This window comes from Coffea eugenioides, chromosome 7, assembly GCF_003713205.1.
Source record: "Coffea eugenioides isolate CCC68of chromosome 7, Ceug_1.0, whole genome shotgun sequence".
NCBI classification, from domain to species: domain Eukaryota; kingdom Viridiplantae; phylum Streptophyta; class Magnoliopsida; order Gentianales; family Rubiaceae; genus Coffea; species Coffea eugenioides.
Genome location: NC_040041.1, coordinates 32,319,812 through 32,345,511, shown reverse-complemented (window position 1 = coordinate 32,345,511; position 25,700 = coordinate 32,319,812). Strand labels below are relative to the sequence as shown.

General features: G+C 36.9%; 1 protein-coding gene across 1 annotated transcript; it reads right to left on the bottom strand.

Annotated features, from left to right (window-relative positions):
• Positions 1-17,869: 17,869 nt before the first annotated feature.
• Positions 17,870-18,724, bottom strand: LOC113777230. The gene has a single exon (XM_027322264.1). It carries the CDS (start codon positions 18,722-18,724, stop codon positions 17,870-17,872), a length of 855 nt encoding a protein of 284 aa, XP_027178065.1.
• Positions 18,725-25,700: the final 6,976 nt, after the last annotated feature.

The window sequence follows — 25,700 nt, the reverse complement described above, 5'->3', positions numbered from 1 at the left end:
AATTAATTAAGTTGATTATTTTACCATCTTTTTTGAGTATCATAAATTGTAACTTATTTAATTATTTAAAACATAAAGCATTATTAACATTGACAGATACAGGTAGAGGGATTGATATCCTAAAGGCACAGTAGAAATTTCTCTAAATCGTTAGATAAAATTGGAATGATATGAATCTTGTTTTTGGCAAAGGACCAAAGGCAATATTGTCAGCATTAAATTAGTTAAGCCTGGTTTCATTTTATGCTTTTAGTGTGTTGCAGCATTAAATTAGTTAAGCCTAGTTTCAATAAATTTATCACAACCATATGAAAGTTAATTTAAAAAAATTAAAGCTAGTTTCATATTTTGCTTTCAGTGGGGGGATTTATATGATTTTGACGACAAAAAGATGTAGATGCAGAGGTATCAAGTTCGGCCCGCTATTACCCCAAGATGCCCAGATGGATGATGCCCACTATGCATCCTCTACAGGGTGGACCGCCAATTGGACAAGTCCTAGCCCGGATAACATATCTCTGCACGGTCTATCGTGCATGGAAAATAACTGAATCAAGTTTTATTTCAGGCCCTTCCTTTTCTCGGCTTAGCAAGTGCCACCGGTGTATCACTGTAGCTTCCACAAATGTTTCAATAACCCCAACAATGACGATAAGGGGCCCTGCCGCAGAAGTCAATCAACAAAATTAAAAGTTTTCTTGACTAAACCAACAAAACAAATGTTGTTACTACTTGGAAATATCTTTCCATCTTTGGTATAAAGATACTCCCTCCCTCCGTCCCATTCGCATTGAATTATGACGGTATTTTTCACTTTAGAATGTCCAAAATATTTGTCATATTACCAGACTAAAATTTACTTTTGATCTATTTTTAAATATTGTCCCTATCTTTACCTTTGTTTCATATTAAATTCCAAATAGAATTTTGAATTTTAGAGGGAAAATTGAAATTAAAATTACTAACATCTTAATTACTATTTTTAAAAAGTTGGAATCTAAAATACAATAAAAAAAAATTTGGAACGAAGGGAGTGCTCTTCATGTGGTGACGGACATTTTGAAGATCCAATATCACACACGGTATTTAGAGGTATCAATCATAAACCAATTATATTGATCCGTCCAAACCCACTCATTAATATTGAATAGGTCTAAATGAACATCCAATTAAACCTATTTAGTTGGTGTGTAGTGGGTTGACTTCGCTCACCCATTTATATCCATTTAAAAATAATTAGAAATTTAAATTAAACTTTTGTAATTAAATTTATGATTGTTTTCTCCTTGATTTTAACCAAATATTGTATAAATTGATGGATTCTACTTATATTTGGTAACTGGTGTTGGTGGTAGGGATTCGAAGGAAAAAGAAATTATAAACGTGATTTTTAACTGGATTTTTGTGCAATTTTCAGTGTAGGCGCGTCAAAATCTAAACTCTACACATCCGAGAATCTAAAAATTTGGCACATGATCTCCAGTCATGAATTGAAGTTGCAAGAATCGGATGCTTCACTAGATGGATAGTCTTTTATTCCTACTAGGATACTAGTTTATCTATCTACTAAGACTTTTCTTTGTTGGATAAGAATGTTGACTTGTTGGGATTTTGATTTGGTTTAGGAAGTGTAGTTTAGTAGGAGTAGGAAACGAAGAAAAAATGTTGTGGTCTGTAGCTCTTCTTTCTCGTGGGAATAGGAACATTACATACTAGTTTTGTTGTAAAATTAATAAAATAAACCACTATAATATCAAGTGAAATATTGGAGATATTAGAGAAAAAAGTAGAGAAATAGAGAGTGATTATCTTATTATTTCAACTAATACAAAAGTCCTCTCAAAGGGTATCAATGTACCTCTATATATAGGTACTACAAGATTAAAGGTACATTAATCCTATTAAACACCCACTACTACAAGAATATGAAGAAACCTATGAAACAATTTCTCCACTACATGAATAGATTTATGAATTGTAACTTCTATACATAATGTAATCATAAATCAAAAATTAATCCTTTTGGGAATACAAATGGATATCCATACTTTTAATTGTTTCATAACACTCCCCCTTGGATGTCCATTATACAAAAAATATGCCTCGTTAAAACCTTACCAGGGAAAAACCCATCGGGACAAAAACCCTAGTGAAGGAAAAAGAGTACACTATTCTTGTGTATTAATTTCTCCCCCTGATGCAAACATTATTTGAGATATTTTAATTGTCACATTCCATTATTCTTCGCCAATTGCACTGAGATATGGTACTTCATAACCAAGTATCTCTTTATCTTGCTCTTGCGATCTAAAAGGATCCTTATTAGGATCTAATGATCTGACGACCATTGGAGTACTTAATGTATGTGCCTTATCCATATCAAACCGCTTTAATATCTTCCGGGTATAAGCAGTTTGGTGGACAAACATTTCACTTTTCAAATACTCAACATTATTTTAAATCTCTTCAGGAGTTCCAATCAAATTTAGATCATCAACATATACAACAATTATCATAAAATTTGATCCATTTTTCTTGATAAAAACACATAGACATATTGGATCATCGGTGTAACCTTCTTTAGTTAGACATTCATTGAGGCGGTTATACCACATACGTGCAAATTGTTTGAGGCCATACAAAGACCTTTGTAATTTAATAGAATAAATATCTTTAGGATTTGATTTGCATGCTTCAGGCATGTTGAATCCTTCGGGGATTCTCATATAAATATCATTTCAAGATTTCCATACAAATATGCAATAACGACTTCCATTAGACGTATATCTAATTTTTCACGTACTGCAAAACTCACAAGATATCTAAATGTAATAGCATCCACTACAGGTGAATACGTTTCATCATAATCAAATTCAGACCTTTGTGAAAATCCTTAAACTACTAGTTTTACACCTTTAGGTGCTTGGACTACAAGTCCAAAAACTTTTCTTTTAATCAATAAATCCAATTTAGATTGGATCGCATCTTTCCACTTTGCCCAATCATTTCTATACTGACATTTATCAACTGATTTTAGATTTATGATTCTCATCAACTTTTATAATATCAAGTGCTACATTTCATCAGGCTCCAATTAATTTTCTATGATTTCATTCTCTTCAGGAGTTGGCTCTTCGGGAGCGACCTCTTCAAAAGGTTGAATTTTGTCATGACATTTATTTAATCTCCGGAGTTATTCGAAATCAATTTATACCTTATTTAGGTAGGCCGGCCTTAAATTTATTTGTAGCACTTGTGCATGTCCTTCAGGGACATCAATTTTAACCAGAGTATTTCCTGCAAGAATAGTTGATTTAATGACTTTTCTGGAGTCAATAAATATAACATTCTACAAGAAGAATTTCTTGAACTTCTAGTTCACATTATTCTTATGAGGATTGAGGAAATTCAATTTTTCAGGTGATTTCCTTTCGGTTGATTTTTTCTTCCCCCTAATGTCGGGAATCGTAGCCCATCAGAATAAATAAATCATTCAATAGATCACCTATCAATATTTCATAATATTTAATCGTAAAAGGTAATTCATACTGAACATAAATTTTAAATTTCTTTTAGAACCATATATAATATAAAGGGGATATGTATAAATATTTGTCAGCTCTCAAACATTTTCACTTTTGCCAAATCATATATCTATTGGGATTAGTAAACTTCTGGTTTACTGCAGGTGATGATTATAAATCAAATGAGAATGAAGACAACTATATCGATAACCATTTCTCTCTCGAATGATTATTATGATATAATTAACTTTTATCTCATTTGATTTCTAAACATGATCTCTGTTATTGTCTCATTTAGTGTCTCAATTTGATATCCATTTCAACGGATATTCAAATTCAATAAATTTTTCGAGACATCGTAAAAAGTAGTGCTTTATTTATGATAAAATTTTCTCCTACAGGGAAAAATATAGTAGTAGCTCTTCTGGAGCTTTCAATCGCTTAAACACTACAACTGATTGTGTTTGTCTTTTTCATTGAAATATAGTGTATATACTAGCACTTATTAATGAGACACATATCATTGTCACCATAATTATGGGACAAATATCATCACCATAATCCTTTGATTCCAAATATTTAACATCCATTTCTTTTTCAGGAAGAAAGTTAATTAAATCAATTATCATACACCTTCAGGGTGTTTAAAGAAATTGGCCATGTGAAGATGATATTATAATTTTGATTCGTCAAATATACTTCGGGACATTTATCTTTAGGATTCTTACTTTCTTTTCCTTATCATTATTATCTCACTTTAAGTGGTAACTTTTTCTCTTGTCATGGTAAAATATATATTTACCAAAATCATAGTCATGGCAACAATCATAACTAATAAATTGAAATTTAGTCACATTCACTTCTGGAAATGGACTAGAACTAGCATACAATAAGTACAAAACACTTCTTAAATTTTCTCTCAATATTGCTACTACAGGAGCATATTCGAGAAATCAATTGTAGAGAATATGATTTTCAATATATCCTATGAGTAAAATTTTTCGACACAATTTCAACTGAAAAGTAATTCTGAAAATTGCATATTATGTTCTTGTAGCTACAGGTAAATTTATCATACCAACATGCACCTTGATTGTGTCATTTATCACAGCAACATGCTCCAGCATTAACAAGCATAGAAATAAACAAAAAGCCGACTAACTACAATGTTTTCTCTTTTTTTTCATTTTTTCCATTTTTTTTTCATTTTCTTCATTTTTTTTTTTGAGTAACAAAACAAAAAGAAATAATGGAAGCCACTCCCCCACACCTAAAACCTACATTGTCCTCAATGTAGAAAAGACAAAATAAAGTAATAGGAGGAAAGAAGAGAAACTTCCCTGGCTACTGAGAGGGTGCAGTGAGACACTAAGGCGGAGGAGGGTGAGACGGCTGCGTGCACAAGGTGGTGTGGTGGCAGCGGACGCAAGGTGGAGTGGCGGCGATGGACGCAACACCAACAGGAAGGAGAAGACTGAAGTTTCTTTTTCGGAAGGGTTGGAAGGCGTGGGCACGCCTTGGAAGCTATAGTCTTCTGACCATCAATTTCAAAGCTTCATTCCTTAGGCATGATCAACTAGAGTAGGCATGTCCAACTGCCAGCTTCCTGCCACAAAACAACAATCCACTAAATGACACTAACACTTAATAAAAATTCCAAAAATATAAGAAAACTAAAACAAAATAATCCTTGGGTTGCCTCCCAAGCAGCGCCTTTCTTTAATGTCTTTGGCTAGACATCGTCATGTTTATTCACGGAGGATAAAATCGTGTAGCTCGTTTCAGTGCTTCATCTTCTATGTAATCCTGATAGCCCTCGTAAATAGAGTAATTCTTGAGTCCACGAGCTACGGTCTTCCATGGATTAGTAGATGGCGGCAAACAAACAAGTGATGACACTAAATCTTCAGTCACTCCTCCATCACGAGCACTTATTGGTTCGAGATATTTTGCCATCGCAACCCTTAACTTATTCCTGTCATGAAATTTAAAATCTTCTGGTATAATAAAATCAATTTCACCAACAGGAATTGAAGAATAAGAGTTAGAAAAATATTGATTAAGGCATGGAGGAGATGTCACCGCATTTGGAGATTGTTCACTAGATTCATTCATTTGAACAATTTGATATTGGGGTCTCATGTCTTGCACTTCAACTTTCTTTTCAACTGCATCTTTAGATCCTTCTTCATGAGACTCTTGCAGTTTCATGTCATTTGTCAGGATAATTATACCCTCATCTTCTTCATGGTCGATAATAGTCACTGAGGGCAATTCTTCACAAAATGGAGAAATCAATTTGCTCATTGTAGATGCCAATTCACGTCTTCCATCTTCCATCTCTTTAATCAACCTTTGTGTCTCCTGTTGAAATTGACGTGTCTCCTGTTGAATTTGATATGTGTTAGTAGCTATTAATTCAACTATTTCTTCAAGAGACATACCTGACATGGATGACGGTTCTTGAGATTCTAGCTGTTGAAAATCTATTGGCCTTTGTTCATAATTAAAAGTGGAATCATCCCACCATCCTTGCTCATACCCGTTTGAATAAGGGTCATGCCACATTTGATATTAAGGTGAAAAATCCCCAAAAGTATCGATTGGAGTACTTCGACCATCTTGAAATGCAGGGCATATGTCGGGTGAAAAATTCGAAGCAAAATAAGCTCCACAATTTGCAACAGCCCATTGATCATCAGAAAAAGCATGAGTCTCATAACCCCTTGTAAAATTAAAATCCAATCTATCACCATAATACGGACTGTTAGCAGCGATAAAATATATACAAAAAAAAATAAGAGAAAAAAAAAAATGAACTCAGAAAGAAACAAATTAATCAGGCACCAGTCCCCGGCAACGGCGCCAAAAATTGACAGGTGCCGAACCTGTGCAATAATAATTACCTACTCGAGAAAAATACAGATTTTGTATATAGCGGTGAGTAGGGTCGAATCCACAGGGACTGGGGATAACTTATTTCTTTTAGAGTCCGAAGTATGGGGGGTTTCTGGAGAATATGAAATAACTAATTAACTAACTAATAAAACAACTAATAGAAATAAATAGAAAGTAATCAATAACCAATACGACTCTAACCAAAGGTACAACTTTTCAGATACGGTCCATTTAACTGATCATCGATGCAAAGATATTTCATCCATTTGTCACTAGGTTGGTTATAATTATCAACAAACTCTGATAACCAATTCTTCCTTACCTTTTCGACAGTCAAGGTACGACCATTAACTGCTCCCCTAACCAGATAACAACCCTAGGTACGATCGTAGGAATTTAATTATCCAATTGCATTAGAGCTAGAAGAACCCAACCCTAACCAATAAACACGCTAAGAGGGTTTATTTAAGCTAGATCTTGCGTTTCCCCATCATAAAGCCAATTATGGTGGTTGCCACGATGTGTTAACTAAATGAACAATTACGGATTCTATTTAATTAACGTGGCAGTAGGCTATTAAATTAAATCAAATACCCGGCCGTTGATATTCAATTAATAAAATACCCATGAACAATTAATTCAGGAAACGCACGAATAGCAATTAATTGGAGGAAATAATGAAGATTCGGTTAGATCTCACAGATATTATGGACCGCGCCTTCGCGTCAACCTTTGGGTAGAGGAGAAAATTAGCCGCTCCTCATCGTGTCAATCCCGCATGATTTAATTGAATTCATTCAATTAATTTCCCAAAGAATTGGGGTTGCAATCACAAAGCAGAAATTCAACGCGAATTGTCCCAAGCAAGAGTAACAACGCAGGAGTCAAGCCGTACAAGACGAAAGCTAAAAGAAAGAAGAAATACGTCTGACTGAAAGAGAAGAAAAAGAAAACTCAAAACTAATCTAATTGCGGCCGACGGAGAGCAAAAGAATAAAATAAAAAGCGTCTGACTTCTCAAGCTCAAGCTAGGGTCTCCTCCCTTTTTGAATCTTGCCTTTTCTTCTTTATAGCCGCCGCCCAAGAAAGTCAAGCAGAAGCCCACAGACGTCTGGCCCTTTCTTTGCTTTTTAATTGAAGCCTTTGGAGTTTTAATCCTGTGCTCCTCGCGGTTCACGTGGACCAGGGTCCGCCTTTCGGTTTCGTCCACCTTCTAAGGCGTGGCCACGCCCTGAAATGAGAAGTCTTCTGGAAATTCATTTCAAGATATCATTTTTAATGCTAACCACCTACACTTCACACAAATATCAAATATGAGTGAAATTCCCTTTTTTAGCACCATGAATAGCCAAAATTAGAACAAGATGACAATGCAAAATGTGCCAAATAACTGCTCTATCAAATCCCCCCACACCTAGACAATGCTTGCCCTCAAGCATTTCCGAGCTCAAAAGTGCAACCGAAAGAGCAAAGGTCATGCAATAAGCTATACTAACACAAGCACCTTTGATCCCTGACAGTGTCACCAAAATGAGAACACACCGGACAGGTTGTAATTTAAAGAAAATATATGAATACTAGGAACGCTCAAATCAACATCACAGAATGGCATTACCATAGGCTTGCACATTTATCACATCTCCACCACTCAAAAGTGAACTAAATACACAAATCAAAGGGACTTTCATAAGGTTGTAATGGGGTTTAGGTAAAAGGCGGGATAAGAAGGTAAAAATAGAGTGTAGTGTGTCAAGAGAATGTCCGATATCCACCACATAACCACAACGCTTCATCAGAGAAATTTCACGGGCAAGGCATTTTCATTTGCCATTTCCACTGTGCAAGTGTCGAAACTTTTCTTGCAAGGCATGGGCACGCCTTGTAGGCCGGAGTCTTCTGCTCACGAGTTTTTTTTTTTTTCTTCTTCTTTTTTTTTAAATGGAGCAGATGTCTTGTAAGGCGTGGGCACGCCTTGCAGGCTGGAGTCTTCTGCCCACCAGCTCATTGCCGACTTCTTCCCTTTTTTTTTTTTTTTTATATCTCAGATGCACAGAGCACCATACAACTTCTATTCCGACAACACTTGCCACCTTAGATTCATTTGCCTTGCACAAACAACGAAATTCAGACATCTCTTAACGACACAAGGTTAAACAAGGAAGTCTAAAAAGGTCATGGGTTATCAAACACGCTAATCAAACAATAGCGAATGATAAAAGCTCAAATAGATTCACTACGGGGAGACAAGATGAAGGCATGGTTTGCAGAAAGTTAAAGAAGGTTAAATCCTAAATGCCCTTATCATTTCAAATGCATCCAGTTCAACAAAATGTGGTCTCGACATGTATAAAATAGCAAGTTCTAGAATGCCAATACCATGTGTGATACCCACTCAATCAAACAAAATAGAGCAAACAAGAATAATGTGCTCATAAAAGGCTCAAAAGCTCCCAAAAGTTTCAAAAATGGGTCAAGTCCAGTGTATTCAACACTCAACAACACTGCCAAGGAAAAACGAAATGCATAGCTAGTATATTTACCCACAACCTATGCACCTTGATTGTGTCATTTATCACAGCAACATGCTCCAGCATTAACAAGCATAGAAATAAACAAAAAGCCGACTAACTACAATGTTTTCTCTTTTTTTTCATTTTTTCCATTTTTTTTTCATTTTCTTCATTTTTTTTTTTGAGTAACAAAACAAAAAGAAATAATGGAAGCCACTCCCCCACACCTAAAACCTACATTGTCCTCAATGTAGAAAAGACAAAATAAAGTAATAGGAGGAAAGAAGAGAAACTTCCCTGGCTACTGAGAGGGTGCAGTGAGACACTAAGGCGGAGGAGGGTGAGACGGCTGCGTGCACAAGGTGGTGTGGTGGCAGCGGACGCAAGGTGGAGTGGCGGCGATGGACGCAACACCAACAGGAAGGAGAAGACTGAAGTTTCTTTTTCGGAAGGGTTGGAAGGCGTGGGCACGCCTTGGAAGCTATAGTCTTCTGACCATCAATTTCAAAGCTTCATTCCTTAGGCATGATCAACTAGAGTAGGCATGTCCAACTGCCAGCTTCCTGCCACAAAACAACAATCCACTAAATGACACTAACACTTAATAAAAATTCCAAAAATATAAGAAAACTAAAACAAAATAATCCTTGGGTTGCCTCCCAAGCAGCGCCTTTCTTTAATGTCTTTGGCTAGACATAGTCATGTTTATTCACGGAGGATAAAATCGTGTAGCTCGTTTCAGTGCTTCATCTTCTATGTAATCCTGATAGACCTCGTAAATAGAGTAATTCTTGAGTCCACGAGCTACGGTCTTCCATGGATTAGTAGATGGCGGCAAACAAACAAGTGATGACACTAAATCTTCAGTCACTCCTCCATCACGAGCACTTATTGGTTCGAGATATTTTGCCATCGCAACCCTTAACTTATTCCTGTCATGAAATTTAAAATCTTCTGGTATAATAAAATCAATTTCACCAACAGGAATTGAAGAATAAGAGTTAGAAAAATATTGATTAAGGCATGGAGGAGATGTCACCGCATTTGGAGATTGTTCACTAGATTCATTCATTTGAACAATTTGATATTGGGGTCTCATGTCTTGCACTTCAACTTTCTTTTCAACTGCATCTTTAGATCCTTTTTCATGAGACTCTTGCAGTTTCATGTCATTTGTCAGGATAATTATACCCTCATCTTCTTCATGGTCGATAATAGTCACTGAGGGCAATTCTTCACAAAATGGAGAAATCAATTTGCTCATTGTAGATGCCAATTCACGTCTTCCATCTTCCATCTCTTTAATCAACCTTTGTGTCTCCTGTTGAAATTGACGTGTCTCCTGTTGAATTTGATATGTGTTAGTAGCTATTAATTCAACTATTTCTTCAAGAGACATACCTGACATGGATGACGGTTCTTGAGATTCTAGCTGTTGAAAATCTATTGGCCTTTGTTCATAATTAAAAGTGGAATCATCCCACCATCCTTGCTCATACCCGTTTGAATAAGGGTCATGCCACATTTGATATTAAGGTGAAAAATCCCCAAAAGTATCGATTGGAGTACTTCGACCATCTTGAAATGCAGGGCATATGTCGGGTGAAAAATTCGAAGCAAAATAAGCTCCACAATTTGCAACAGCCCATTGATCATCAGAAAAAGCATGAGTCTCATAACCCCTTGTAAAATTAAAATCCAATCTATCACCATAATACGGACTGTTAGCAGCGATAAAATATATACAAAAAAAAATAAGAGAAAAAAAAAAATGAACTCAGAAAGAAACAAATTAATCAGGCACCAGTCCCCGGCAACGGCGCCAAAAATTGACAGGTGCCGAACCTGTGCAATAATAATTACCTACTCGAGAAAAATACAGATTTTGTATATAGCGGTGAGTAGGGTCGAATCCACAGGGACTGGGGATAACTTATTTCTTTTAGAGTCCGAAGTATGGGGGGTTTCTGGAGAATATGAAATAACTAATTAACTAACTAATAAAACAACTAATAGAAATAAATAGAAAGTAATCAATAACCAATACGACTCTAACCAAAGGTACAACTTTTCAGATACGGTCCATTTAACTGATCATCGATGCAAAGATATTTCATCCATTTGTCACTAGGTTGGTTATAATTATCAACAAACTCTGATAACCAATTCTTCCTTACCTTTTCGACAGTCAAGGTACGACCATTAACTGCTCCCCTAACCAGATAACAACCCTAGGTACGATCGTAGGAATTTAATTATCCAATTGCATTAGAGCTAGAAGAACCCAACCCTAACCAATAAACACGCTAAGAGGGTTTATTTAAGCTAGATCTTGCGTTTCCCCATCATAAAGCCAATTATGGTGGTTGCCACGATGTGTTAACTAAATGAACAATTACAGATTCTATTTAATTAACGTAGCAGTAGGCTATTAAATTAAATCAAATACCCGGCCGTTGATATTCAATTAATAAAATACCCATGAACAATTAATTCAGGAAACGCACGAATAGCAATTAATTGGAGGAAATAATGAAGATTCGGTTAGATCTCACAGATATTATGGACCGCGCCTTCGCGTCAACCTTTGGGTAGAGGAGAAAATTAGCCGCTCCTCATCGTGTCAATCCCGCATGATTTAATTGAATTCATTCAATTAATTTCCCAAAGAATTGGGGTTGCAATCACAAAGCAGAAATTCAACGCGAATTGTCCCAAGCAAGAGTAACAACGCAGGAGTCAAGCCGTACAAGACGAAAGCTAAAAGAAAGAAGAAATACGTCTGACTGAAAGAGAAGAAAAAGAAAACTCAAAACTAATCTAATTGCGGCCGACGGAGAGCAAAAGAATAAAATAAAAAGCGTCTGACTTCTCAAGCTCAAGCTAGGGTCTCCTCCCTTTTTGAATCTTGCCTTTTCTTCTTTATAGCCGCCGCCCAAGAAAGTCAAGCAGAAGCCCACAGACGTCTGGCCCTTTCTTTGCTTTTTAATTGAAGCCTTTGGAGTTTTAATCCTGTGCTCCTCGCGGTTCACATGGACCAGGGTCCGGCTTTCGGTTTCGTCCACCTTCTAAGGCGTGGCCACGCCCTGAAATGAGAAGTCTTCTGGAAATTCATTTCAAGATATCATTTTTAATGCTAACCACCTACACTTCACACAAATATCAAATATGAGTGAAATTCCCTTTCTTAGCACCATGAATAGCCAAAATTAGAACAAGATGACAATGCAAAATGTGCCAAATAACTGCTCTATCATTAATAGTCGTACCTTAATCACCAATACAATAAAAAGAAATTGATTGTCATTGCTTGTTTAGCAGTTATAGCTTGTTTATCAGTTAATAAACAAAATTATTATTACATCAATGATCAATTGAGTGAATCATTTTTGAAATTATTTCTTGGCTAGATTTTATCTATTATTACTTCAATTTTAATAAATTGTCATTTAGTTTTTATTTATTTATTTTATCTAAGTTATTTAATTATTCTCAATTTTATAAAAATCCCCCGTACTTTGAGTTCTAGAAGAAACGAATTTTTTCCAGTGTCTGTGAATTCGACCCTACTTACTGCTATATACAAAAATTTGTGTTTTATTTGAGTAGCTATTTATTATTGAACAGGCTCGGCACCTATCACTAAGTAAATAAATTTGAATTTCTTATCAATCTAATAACAATAAAATACCGTTATTTCTTATCAAATAACATACAAATAAACAAAAAAAAGTAAAATTTTAAATAACTCATAAATGAGTATCCATTTATACCCATTTATTTAAATAGATATAAATGACTTGGCCTAATTATACTCATTACCCAATTATAACATATCCAAACCCGTCAAAATCACCTATTTTGACACCGGTGTCCAATTAGTTAACCAATCATGTATTGCTAGTTAGTTGTACATGAAATAAAAGTTGATGTAAATACTATCACCCTCAAGTTGAAAACACACACACAGACATACAATCGAAGACACGTCACACAAACATTGGTCCTCATGGTACAGTAGTCTGCAACAAAGAGCAAAATTTCTTCCAGTTCAGCTTGTAGCCCATAAAAATTTTGTGTTGGAAATGCAAAATTAATCATGTGGCCAGATGTTGAAGTCTTGTAGAGCTAGAGGACTTTTTCTGCAAAGTTCCAGGGAGACACCCCTCTGTTTTATTAATTTTATTTTAGGGCAAATTATACTTTGCCCTCCTTTGGTTTAGATGGTATCAAAAGTTATATATAACCCCTACATGATTTGGATTAAAGTGTCAAAGTAACGGAATTTGCAATCCATAACAGAGTAAACTAAAATATCAAAAATATCGTTGTGTAAAGTTAAAAATTATTTATTAACTATAGGGGGTTATATATATATATTAAAAATTATAAGAGAGTTATATGGTAAACCACTAAACCATAAGGGGGTTATAAGATAAAATATAAAATCATACAGAGTTAGAATGTCATGCATATTATGTTTATATATTTTGGTTATTTAAGTCATTTTAGTTTTTAAATCAGAGTAATTTCGATATTTTCATAGATTCTGTTACGAATGATCATTTTTGTTATTTTGATACTTTAATTCAAATTATGAGAGTGTTGTTTATAATTTTTAAAACTAGAGGGGGTTATGTAAAAATTAGCTTTATCACAAGGGGTAAAGTATAATTCGTCTTTTATTTTAATGATAAATTCAGACACTAAATTCTAAAATGTCATAATCCAATAACCAAAGTACGCAAATGAACAAAAAAGTTTGTAATCTAGATAAAAAAAAAGTAAATGAAAATAAAGCAAGGATCAATCAAGCTTGGTTGGTGGAATCGGCTTTAAACTTTTTAAGACCTTTTGAACTGTATGTTTGGTTGGTGGCGCTCCCAAATGTGTAATGCTGTCAGGCTTCTAGATTCATTTTTGTTCTTCATTTGTTAATTAGTGCAGAAATTGGGGAAGAATGCGAAATCTAGAGACGAGGGAAAGCAGAAAAGAGCAGAGAGAACTGGGAGAGAAGGAGAGTAGAGAGAGAAAGTAGCAAAGAAGGAAGAAATTCTGTTATGCTTTTTCGATGCCTTCCCACCGATCAGAGCTGTACAAAATAGGATGGAGTAACCGACTCATTAATTTGGCAACTAATTCTGTTATGCACCTCACACGATGTTGTCCTACTTATTCATGCTTACTACGACGTCGTCCTACTTATTACTAACTCTACTGAACCTTAAGTGAAACGACAACATTCCATAATTGGGGAAAATCAATTGGAACAATTCTGTAATCAATTTCTGCATCCTGACATTGCTACCCCCTTTTAATAGTTTTGTCCTCAAGACTTGAACTGAGGAAACTGAGCTTGTATGAAGTCTTTGTCTTCCCACGAAGCTTTCTCCTCACTAAGCTGACACCACTTGATTCTCAGCACTAGTTCAGGTTGTAAGGGGCACTGATAATCCATGTTAGGTTCAGGTAGTGTAGTTGCCACTGATTGCAGGGATCCTATCTTCTTTTTGAGCAGTGAGACATGGAAGACTAGATGAATGCATGTTCCAGCAGGTAACTTGAGTCGATAAGAAACTGGTCCAATCTTTGCTTCTATCTGAAAAGGACCATCGAATCTGGCAGACAGCTTGAGGCATTTCCTGATGGCAACTGATTGTTGTCTATAAGGCTGCAGTTTTAAGAAAGCCCAATCACCAACTTCAAAGGTCCTTTTTGTACGCTTCTGATCAGCAAAGTGTTTCATCCTTTGCTGTGCTTTTGTGAGATGGTCTTTGATGCTAATGGAAATCCTTATCCTCTCCTGGAGTAGCTGAGATGCTGCTGGAATAATGGTATCAAGATGAGGACCAAGAGGTAAAGGAGGAGGCTTGTAGCCATATAATGCTTCAAAAAAAGTCAGTTGCAAGCTGGAATGGTAGGAGGAGTTGTACCACCATTCTGCCAAGGGTAGCCACCTGCTCCAGTTGTGAGGGAACTCCCTAGTCATGCATCTGAGGTAAGTTTCCACACACTGGTTAAGCCTCTCGCTCTGCCCATCTAATTGAGGGTGATAAGCAGAGCTATACCTCAATTCTGTCCTTACCAACCTGAAGAGCTCTTGCCAGAATACACTAGTGAAGATGCTATCCCTGTCATTCACAATGGACTCTAGAAGTCCATGTAATTTGAAGATGTTATCTAGGAAGAGCTGAGCCACTTGCTTGGCTGTGAAAGGGTGAGCTAATACAAGGAAATGTCCTACTTTGGTCAGCCTATCAATAATGACCATCACTGTATCATATCCCTGAGATTCTGGTAGGCTTTCTATGAAGTCCATAGTAAGGTGAGTCCAAGCTAAGCGAGGCACAAGTAGGGGTTGTAGTAGACCAGGATAAGGGATATGTTCAGATTTAAATATCTGGCATGTATCACAAGCTTGAACGTACTTGATGACATCCTGCTTCATGTTAGGCTAGTAGAATAAAGCCTTCAACCTTTGCCAGCAGCCTCTTTGTCCAGAATGCCCTCCAATGGCAGAAGCATGGAGAGCCTGGATCAGTTTATCCCTTAATCCACTGTTAGATCCCACATAAAGCTTGCCACTGTATTTTAATAATCCATGATCCCACTTATACTGTGACTAAGCAGTAGGGTCTAGTAATAATTGGGAGATAATACTTTGACACTGAGGATCAGCCTCATAGCTCTTTTGAAGTTCTTGTATCCACAAGGGTGTAACAGAAGAAATGGTCAAGCAGGATCCTTGCCGAGTTATCTCATTTGCATTCCTGTCATACAGTCTAGACAGTGCATCAGCCACCTTATTTTGTTGTTCCCTTCTTGTACTGAATCTCATAATCTAATCCAAGTAATTTAGCCAGCCATTTGTGCTACAGTGCGGTAGTAAGTTTCTGATCTAACAGGTACTTTAGGGACTGATGATCTGTTTTGATAACAAAATGATATCTTATCAGGAAGTGTCTCCACTTAGTCATTGCCATCACCAATACCAACAACTCCTTTTCATAAGCTGATAACCCAAGTTCCTAGGTGATAAAGCCTTGCTTAGGAATGCTATAGGGTGGCCTTCCTGCATTAACACTGCTCCAATCCCTCACCACTAGCATCAGTTTCAATAGTGAAGGTCTTTTGAAAATCTGGTAGCCTAAGTACACGAGCCTTACACATAATATGCTTCAGTGAATCAAATGCCTGCTGTGCCCCATCATTCCAAACAAATTTGTCCTTTCTGAGTAGCTCTGTCAGTGGTCTGCAGATGATCCCATAGTGCTTGATGAACCTTCTATAATATCTAGTTTGCCCCAAAAAACCCCTCAACTCCTTTATAGTTTTAGGAGTACGCCAGTTCATAATGCTTTCTATTTTTGACTGGTTCATGGATACCTCATCTTTAGTTATGGTATGTCCAAGATAATCCACCTTCTGCTGTGCAAAGGTGCATTTGGATCTTTTTGCAAATAGCCTGTGTTTTCTCAAGACAGATAATACTATTTTCAGATGTTCTACATGCAATTCAAATGTAGAGCTGTAAATCAAGATGTCATCAAAAAATACCAAAACAAACTTCCTTAAGTATGGCTGAAATATTTGATTCATAAGAGACTGGAATGTTGCTGGTGCATTGGTTAGTTCAAATGGCATGACCAGAAACTCATAGTGACCACAATGAGTCTGAAAAGCAGTCTTATGAGTATCCTTGGGCTTGACTCTGATCTGGTGGTAACCAGAGGTGAGATCCAGCTTGGTTTTATACCTTGATCCTGCGAACTCATTAATCAGTTCATCTATATTTGGAATAGGATATTTGTCCTTAATAGTCATCTCATTCAAACATCTGTAATCTACACAAAAGCGCCATGTTCCTTCCTTTTTCTTAACCAGTAACACTGGTGAAGCAAATGGACTGTTACTGTAATTGATTATCCCATGCTGCAGCATCTCCCTTACCTGCTTTTCAATTTCACCTTTCTGAGAATGAGGATATCTATATGGTTTCATTTTGAAAGTCTGGGATCCATGTTTTAAGGGAATCTCATGGCCTATCTCCCTAGTGGCAGGTAGCTCAATGGGGGTCTGAGACACATCATTAAAGTCTCCAATGACCTGCTAAACCTCAGTAGGCACCTCAGACTCCTCTGACAACTTATCCTGTCCCATCCTTAGAGCTAAGCACATTTGCTTCTTATATTCAATGAAGTTTCTCAGGTTGCTTCCCCTAATAAGGTCCAAATCACAGTTTTCTGCTTGTCCCCTCAGTTGCACTACTTCACCTTGATTATGCAGGGATATTGTCAACTGATGGAAGTCAAATGTAATGGTGCTTAAATGAGTCATCTAGTCTACTCCTAATATCATATCCCAGCCACTTAAGTCCATCACCTTGAGATCAAAGCAGAACTTGTGCTGGTTAATTCCCCATGTCACTTTGGGGCAGATGGCTTTGCTAGTCACACAGGCTCCATTTCCTACAATCACAGAGAATGGTTCCACTAGTTGATAGGGGATGTCAAATGCAATCACCTTCTCACTGCTGATATAACTATCTGAGCTACCTATGTCAACCAATATGAGCATTTCCTCCCCATCCCACTTCCCTATCAGTGTTATTGTCTTTCTTTTCATGGCCTCTAATAATGCATGTAGGGACATTTCCATGACTTGTCCTGGATTCCCTGTGGACTCATCCTGCTCCCCTATAGCATCTTCAAACTCAATTCTTCTTCTTCATCAGTAACCAGAAGGTTCAAGTGGCCAGATTTGCACTGATGACCCTGTCCAAACTTCTCTCCACACTTGAAACAAAGTCCATTATTCCTTCTGTACTGAAACTCTTTTGTTGAAAGTCTTCAAGGTTCAGACCCTGAGGTAGCCATTGTTTTGCCTTTGAAGGAAGTATTCCTAAAGGTGCTGGTGGCTATAATAAGAATTGTGGATCTAGTGTTGGGATGAGTTCCTAGAGATTCCAAATCTATCCTCAGGTGCAGCTTTCCCTCTCTTCTTGAAGGTCCTTCTCTGAAGTCTCAATGCCTTTTCTTGTAGTGCAGCTAAATCAAATGCTTCTGACAGAGTTGTAGGTTTTAACATTTTTATCATAATTTTGACTTCATCCTTAAGCCCACTGATGAAGCATACAAAATACTCCTCATCCAGATGCGGATTCTTAACGATCATCAGAGTTTTAAACTCTTCAAACTTTTCTTGGTACTCTTCCACCTTGCCAGACTTTCTCAATTTGTTGAATTTCTCCACTACATCCCTTCCATTTCTATTATCAAATCTTTTATACAGCAATTCTGCAAATATTTTCCAAGTCATTCTTGGTTTTTCCAATTTAATCCCCTGTAACCAGTTATCCGCCTTTCTTTCTAGATACATTTCTATAACTTCTACTTTTTGATCTTCAGGAATCTGGTAATTTAGGCAGTACTTATTGTATTTTCGGATCCACTCCATCAAATTCTCACCAGCAAACATAGGTAAATCAATTTTAGGAGGATTTGGTATCAGAATCTTACTTGTTTCTTTCCTTGTTGTTCTGCTATTTTTTGATCCAATCTGTAGTCTCTGATTCAATGGAGGAGTTGGTAAGAGTGGTGCTTGTTCCACTCTCTGCCTGTCACCATCTGGAACAGCTCTTTTCTTGCTTATCACTGTTCTCATGAAGGCGCTGAGCTCTTGCTTTATTTCAGCTACTAAGTTCTCCACTCTATTGCTGTTCTCTTCTAATTTTGTGCGGAATTCCATCTGCATTTGCTGTTGTTGTAGTTGCGAAGTCTGCAAACCTTCCATTACTTCTTGGAGTCTGCTCTCTTGCTTCTTGATTTGCTCCCCAAAGTCTTGAATCTAGTACTTTTTGCCATGGATTTTGGTATTGTTCCAAGAATTCAGCCTGCTCTGATACCACTTGTCTAGCTTCTAGATCCATTTATGTTCTTGATTCATGAATTAGTGTTGAAATTGGGGAAGAATGGGAAATCTGGGGACAAGGAAAAGCAGAAAAGAGCAGAGAGAACTGGGAGAGAATGAGAGTAGAGAGAGAAAGTAGCAAAGAAGGAAGAAATTCTGTTATGCTTTTTCGATGTCTTTCCCACCAATCAGAGCTGTATAAATAGGATGGAGTAACCGACTCATTAATTTGGCAACTAATTCTGTAATACATTTCATATGATGCCCCCACCTCTATCTAGGGCGAACCTAGGGTATCAGCGAGACGCTTGTCCAACTCTCGTCAGGACTCACGCACTCATTCAAGCTTAATCGAGATCCACAAGTCAATCATAGGCTTAGGATTAAAGGATATTTCAAATATACAAGCCACAACTTCTAGGGTAGCAATTATAATTACAATCTGCCAACTAAAATAACAAAATTTACAATTTAAGAGTCGCTGAATTCATACAAAAATTGTGAGGACTCGAATTTTTCTTATTTTATTTTACTTTACTGGTTTAATTAATTATTTACTCACCCGTTTTCTCTGAATATTTTATTCCAATCTCTTTATACTCAATTACATGGGACTATGACCTACAAGTATTTTAAAAGTGCCTTGATTCGAAAATTTATTTTTGAAAACTCGTTTAGAGTGAATAGTGGATGCGCGTTTGGAGACAATAATCGATTCGAGAATACAATAAACTTGGAAAATTGGAGGCTTGAATATTAGTCTTGAAATAGGTATTTTTATGTTTAAGTGTTCAATTATTAGTTAGTGATACTATCGTTATAAGAATTTCTTGAAAATTCCACTTTATCGCGCACAAATCGGGAGTACGCGTTTTTGCGCTTGCGATTAATTGAGGGACTTTAGACCTTTATTTTTAGACTATTAAGAGTGAATAATAATAGTATGAATGGAAGTGCATTAGAGGTTTAGTGCACTAGTGAAACGAACCCGAGAGGAATCAGGCACGAAATGCCCGACGAAACGCGCGCGAACGTGCACTATTGAAGGGTTGACTTTTGGAGCACCTTTTGGCCACACACTTAAGCTTCCTCAAGAAGTTTTCTCATCAGCAAACACTCTCTCTTTCTTTCCTCAAGACAGCCGACCAACAAGGGTAGGAAGAAGGACCAAAGCTCTTCCATTTCTTGCACCATTTCTCACCCAAATCACTCCAAAATTTACACACACCTTGCAAACCACTTGGAGATCAACTTAAACTAGGAAAGGGGCTTCATTTGCACGGTTTTCTTGGGCTTTAGGTGACCGACATTTTCTGTTTTAGTCATCTAAGAAGGTATACAATGATCAATCTCTTAATTCTTGATTTATGGAAGTTATATTGCACTTATGAACTCATAGATTCACATGGGTAGCTTTATATTGTTGAAAATCTTGTGAGTGAACTCTATGAAATCCCACATTGGTTTGATGAATTGATTTGATGTTATTTATGTTAGATTAGTGCTTAATCTAGTGAAAATAAGTTGTTTTGTGGAAGATAGCTCAAAGGAAGTGAAAAGGAAATTTTACCGTTTCTGCCCCTGCCATTGCCGTGCACTTTGGTGCACTTTTTGTGGTCCAATTGACTTTTTTTTTATGTAAATGTGTAATATAGGTTATGTATAAAGTTTCCTAAAAAATTTACGTAATTTGGATGAGTGAATGTTGAGATTTAAAAAAATGTAGCAAAACTGGAATTGTGTCCCGTATTGCTCCGGCAGCGATTTTCAAATAGCTATAACTCTTTGCTCTGACGTCGAAATAGAGTGCCGTTTATGGTACTAGAAATTAGACATTTCCATTTTTCCAACGATATAAGATGCATGCCTTGATTCTACCTGAGTGAGCCGTACCAACCTTGTAAAGTTATCTATTCTGTTTCTCGTCTGTACTGGAAGCCCTGTTTTGAGCTACGACTTGATGCTCAATTATGAGCTAGTTGTGGACAGAATTTTAAAACAATTTCTTCTGAAAAATTGTAGCCTTATGAATCTAGTTTTCAAATACACTAACCACGCTCAATTCCAAGTTGAATTGAGTGAGTTGTGGCTGAATTTCGAAACTGACTTAGTGATGAAAAACCCTCTTTTCGGCTAGTTGAATGACTCTTTTTGAATTGGGACTTGTGATCTTGAAATTCTTGGTGTTAATCACCTATCAAATGTATCTTGAATATTTCTTAGATATTTGTCTTCATAAATGGACCATGTTTGAAAAGATTCACTGGCCAAATGTTTTAAAAAAAGGGAAATGGAAGTACAAAGCAGCTTTGCTATGGAAAATTGGAAATTTAGTGACTTTGTTGACCCACTTCCCAAACGAATTTTTCTATGAAAATTGATAGAGGAATAGCTCTTGTATGGTAGTGTAATACTGCTAATTTTAGTGCCATTCCAAGTTCATTTAGATACTCAACTAAAGTACCAAAGCTCAAGCTTTAAACCTGAAAAATCTTTATTCAGTGAGGAAATTCAGCCACTTTGAACCGTTATATCTTGATGCTCGAAACTCCAATTCTTGTTCTAATGGTTGTGTTGAAAACTTTGATTGTAACTTTAATTGGGTTCCAAATTTTAGAGGCTAGTTCGCATTGTGTGAATTTTGCCGAATTTCCAAACTTTGCCGAAAATCAATCCAAATCTGTCTTGGCATTCCAAAACAGCCATTTTGAGCCAAATTTTGAATATCTTCCATTTGGAATTATGGAAAGGTGTCTTCTAGGATTGGAAGTAGTTTCCAACGGTATCAAATTTTCTAATTTTGGACTTTCAGAGAATGAGTTATGATTTTTTTCAAGAATGCCCATAAATTCGATAATTCCTAGCCTTTTGAAAAATTTTCGCGCGGGAACCATTTTCAAAGAATCCGGCCAGTTCTTGGCCAGATAGTTGGCCGGATTGATAGTGAGATTTGAAAAAAAATTGGGTTTCTTCACTGCCTTGAATCCGGCCAATTCTTGGCCGGATTATGACGTGGCATCTTCACGTCCGACTTCGATCGTTCGTCTGGAAATTTATTTATATGGTTTCAAACCTACTTGTTTCCATCTAATGATTTTAAAGATAAAAATCTGATTTTTATCTGATTTTTAAACCCCCACATTTGAATCTCGATTTACGAGTAATTAAGGCTCATTTTTGTGATATTTTCTTAGATTGTACAAGGGTGCAATCTTTCTCGATAAATAGGGATTTTAAGCGATAGTGTATAATAGTTGATTGTTATTTGCTCAGGCGCTTAAGGGGACCTTCAAGAGGAACTCGAAGTGAACGCCTAAACACTTGTTTGAGCACTTACTTGTTTCGAATTGGTGAGTGTTCCATATAGGAGTACGTTACTTGAATAGTTTTACGACATGTTTACTCCATGGTCATTATGTGTTTAACTGTTAAGTGTTATCGATAATTGCTCCTATGAACTTTTTCACTGTTTTAAGGCGAGTGTGTACTTTATCTCACTCGACCTACTCAAATGATAAATCTTACTGTTAATTGAGATTATTTACCGTCTACCGTTTACCGTTCACTGTTTACCAATTTACTTGATTACCTGCTTACTTGATTATTTGACTACTGGATTATGTGATTATCATAAATTACGTGTTTACATGAACTTTTTCATAGTTTTACGGCGAGTGTGTACTTTATCGCACTCGACATATAAAATTGATAAATTTTTACCGTTTATCGATTTACTTGATTACTTGTGTATGTTGTAAGCTCTAAACTGAATTGGGTCCTGCCCTTGGTTACTGACCTATTCGAGCCAAGACTGGACTAGGTCGAGTAGGTTGGAACCCTAGGACACCGCTTCGATATACTCGAGTACTACCATTGGAGGGATAAGGTGATGGCCGGACAAACCGAGGGGATTCTGAAGTTATAAGGTGCAGTTGATCGAAATAGTTTCACTGGAACACCGTATCCTTCAATATGTGTTTATTTTACATAATGATAACTATTTCATGCTAATGTGCCAACGTGCGACCCTGAGCCATACCTGTGATATGCTCAAATTACTTGTACAATGATAACTATCTCATGTTAATGTGCCAATGTGCAACCTTAAATCATACATTGGGTATGCAAATTACTTGATTTATTAGAACTGCTAGAGTGTTTTGGAACCTTACTGGGATGTGTAGCTCATTCCATGTTTTTGTTTTTCTTAACAGGGTTCGAGACCAAAAGTGCTCGTGAATAGTGCTAGATTATTTTTTTTTGGGGAAAATTTTAAGTTGTATTACAGCAGATGGCTGTAGTAAATATTCTTTTGGGTTGTATTAAGGTTGAGAGCTGACTAATTGTAAGTATGAAGTGTTTTTGAGTACTTTAAATATATATTGAAATTATTTGAAGTATTCCTAGTTTCGAATTATGGATTGTACCGAGTCCTGACGAGAGTTGAGCAGGCGTCCCGCCGATACCCTTGGGTTTGCCCTTGGAAGAAGTGGGGGCGTCACAAAAATATACTAGCTTCCACCAAAAGTCGCTAGTTTAGAATCTCCAATTTTCACCTCCAAAGCCTGTTAAGGAAAACAAACTTAAGGGATGAGCTAACGCTCAGTGAGGCCAAGAAAAACTAAGCAAGCAAACAAGTAGCACCAATCAATCAGATAACATGCTTGAAAGCAACTTTAAACATGAAAATTCGTTTAAGCGCACAATTAGGAAATAAATACACATGGAAGGATACAAGAGCTCTCAGGAGCTATTTCCACGTTTCGATCGATTCAAGCCATCTGGGGTTGACTCTCCATCAACTCAAGTAACAACAAGACCATAGTGCTCCACTTACTTCTTCCGTCCAATATAACACCCACTCAGATCCTTAACCAAACATTCATGTAATGGCGATACTATTCGAGTATGTTAAGCGAGATCTCAAAAGATCAAATTATAAAATTTTTCAAGATTCACCAAGGTTCTCGACCAAACCCTTGTCGGCTCGAATTACAAGGTTTACCAATGGGTTGGTGTGTCCCCATAGGTATAAGTGGTCGATAAGACAACACTCCGATCGACTTAAAATTGTTTATGACTCTGAGTTGGTATGAGAGGCACCTCCCACCCGAATAAGGTATGGTACATGCTGCCGCTTAGAGAATCGATCATACCACTTAGTAAGTATGAGAGGCATTTCTCACCCGAATAGGGTGTGGTACATGTTGCCGCTTAGTACTCACGAGTTAAAACATGGTTGTTTATAGCATTGAATCGGTATGAGAGGCACCTCCCACCAGAATAGGGTGTGGTACATGCTGCAACTCAACACTTATGAGTTAAAACATGTTCGAGTACAAGTGCAAGTCATATACATTCATTTAACAAGTATCATTCAATCAAGAGAGAGAAAGAAAGAGGACGAGGGCGGTAAATTACACCATCGCCTCAGAAGTTATTAACATGAAACATGCACTTGACACTTATCAAGAGCCAAGAGCAAAACAAGAGTCAAGCGAGAAGTCAGACGAGCTCTTTGGCGTCCTCGTGACCACCTAAGACATGCACAATCATGATTACCTAGGTATTCGACCAAGGTTAATAGAAAAATATTATTTTGCTACCCACTCTCAAGGTTACAAGTTCGAGTCAAGTTAAAGGAGTTTTTCTCGCTAAATCATTGAAATAATGTTCAAAGAGAATTCAAAGGTTGTTTTTGATTCAAGTCGTGGCAAGTAATCTCAATTTTCAAAAGAAAGTACCATATTTACTTTCGAGATGAAAATTGAGAAAAGGGTAGATAGTTTCCATTTCTCAAAACTTCTAACCTTATACCCAAGTTTTAGAATATAAAGGAGCGTTCACATTTTCCAAACTAATGGAGTCAAAACTCCACTCATTTCTATAGTAAATGTTAAAGCTAAAGGTTCCAAATTTTGAGTATAAAACTAGTGAAATTCTCTAAGAATTACCCAAGCTAAAGCTCCATTTTTAGAGTTCAATGTGACAGTCCCACCTCTCCCTAGGGCGAATCCTAGAGTATCAGCGGACTGCCTGCCCAACTCTCGCCGGGGCTCAGTCGATCAAAGTACTAATAACTCAAATGAAGTGAATGAAATATAATTTAAAACATAATCACTTCACCAACACTCCAAAAACGTAGTATACATAAAACCAAATGTCAACTTACCACACCACACATAAACTTACATAACAAGAGTCGAACTTATAGGTTTAAACTTACAGGAGTCAAAAGTAAGGTCTACTTAAACAAAAGTGATAATCTCAAATACAAGTCCAAAACAATGTAAAGTTAAGAAAACTTTTGATCAAATCCAACCCCGATCTGCTAAGGAAAACAAAAGGAGTGGGGTGAGCTAACGCCCAGTGAGATTCCAAATAAAACGAGTAAACACATAGCCAAATAAGGTGCCAAAATAATCAAATAAACTCCGTACAGTAAGACAGTAATTTAATCACAGTTCAATTTAAGGATACAGGTGGCTTTCAAAAGCCAATAACCACTGGAGCTTGATCATAACTGGATCTGTTGACTCTCTGTCAACATTTGTATTCATAGAATGTAAGTCCGTAGAACACCGCTTTCACCAATCTCTGTTCACCAATCAATCCCCTATCGGGCCCGCACGTAACAAACAGTAGTTTGGTAATACTCGAGTATACCAGGAATCCAAAATTCCAAAGAAACAGGATCAGGTCGAGGATTTTACTACTGGTGGTGCTGGGTAACATAACAAGCAAGCTCAACGGCTATACTTCACCAGGGACCTCCAAACATCAGTCCCCAAGGTTTATCGGCCTTCTCGACCAAACCCTTGCTGGCTCGATACAACTAACTCACCTAAGAGGTTGGGTA

Excerpts from the sequence above, each read along its gene's own strand:
- LOC113777230 (XM_027322264.1), bottom strand. The coding sequence starts at position 18,724 with ATGGAAGGTTTGCAGACTTCGCAACTACAACAACAGCAAATGCAGATG.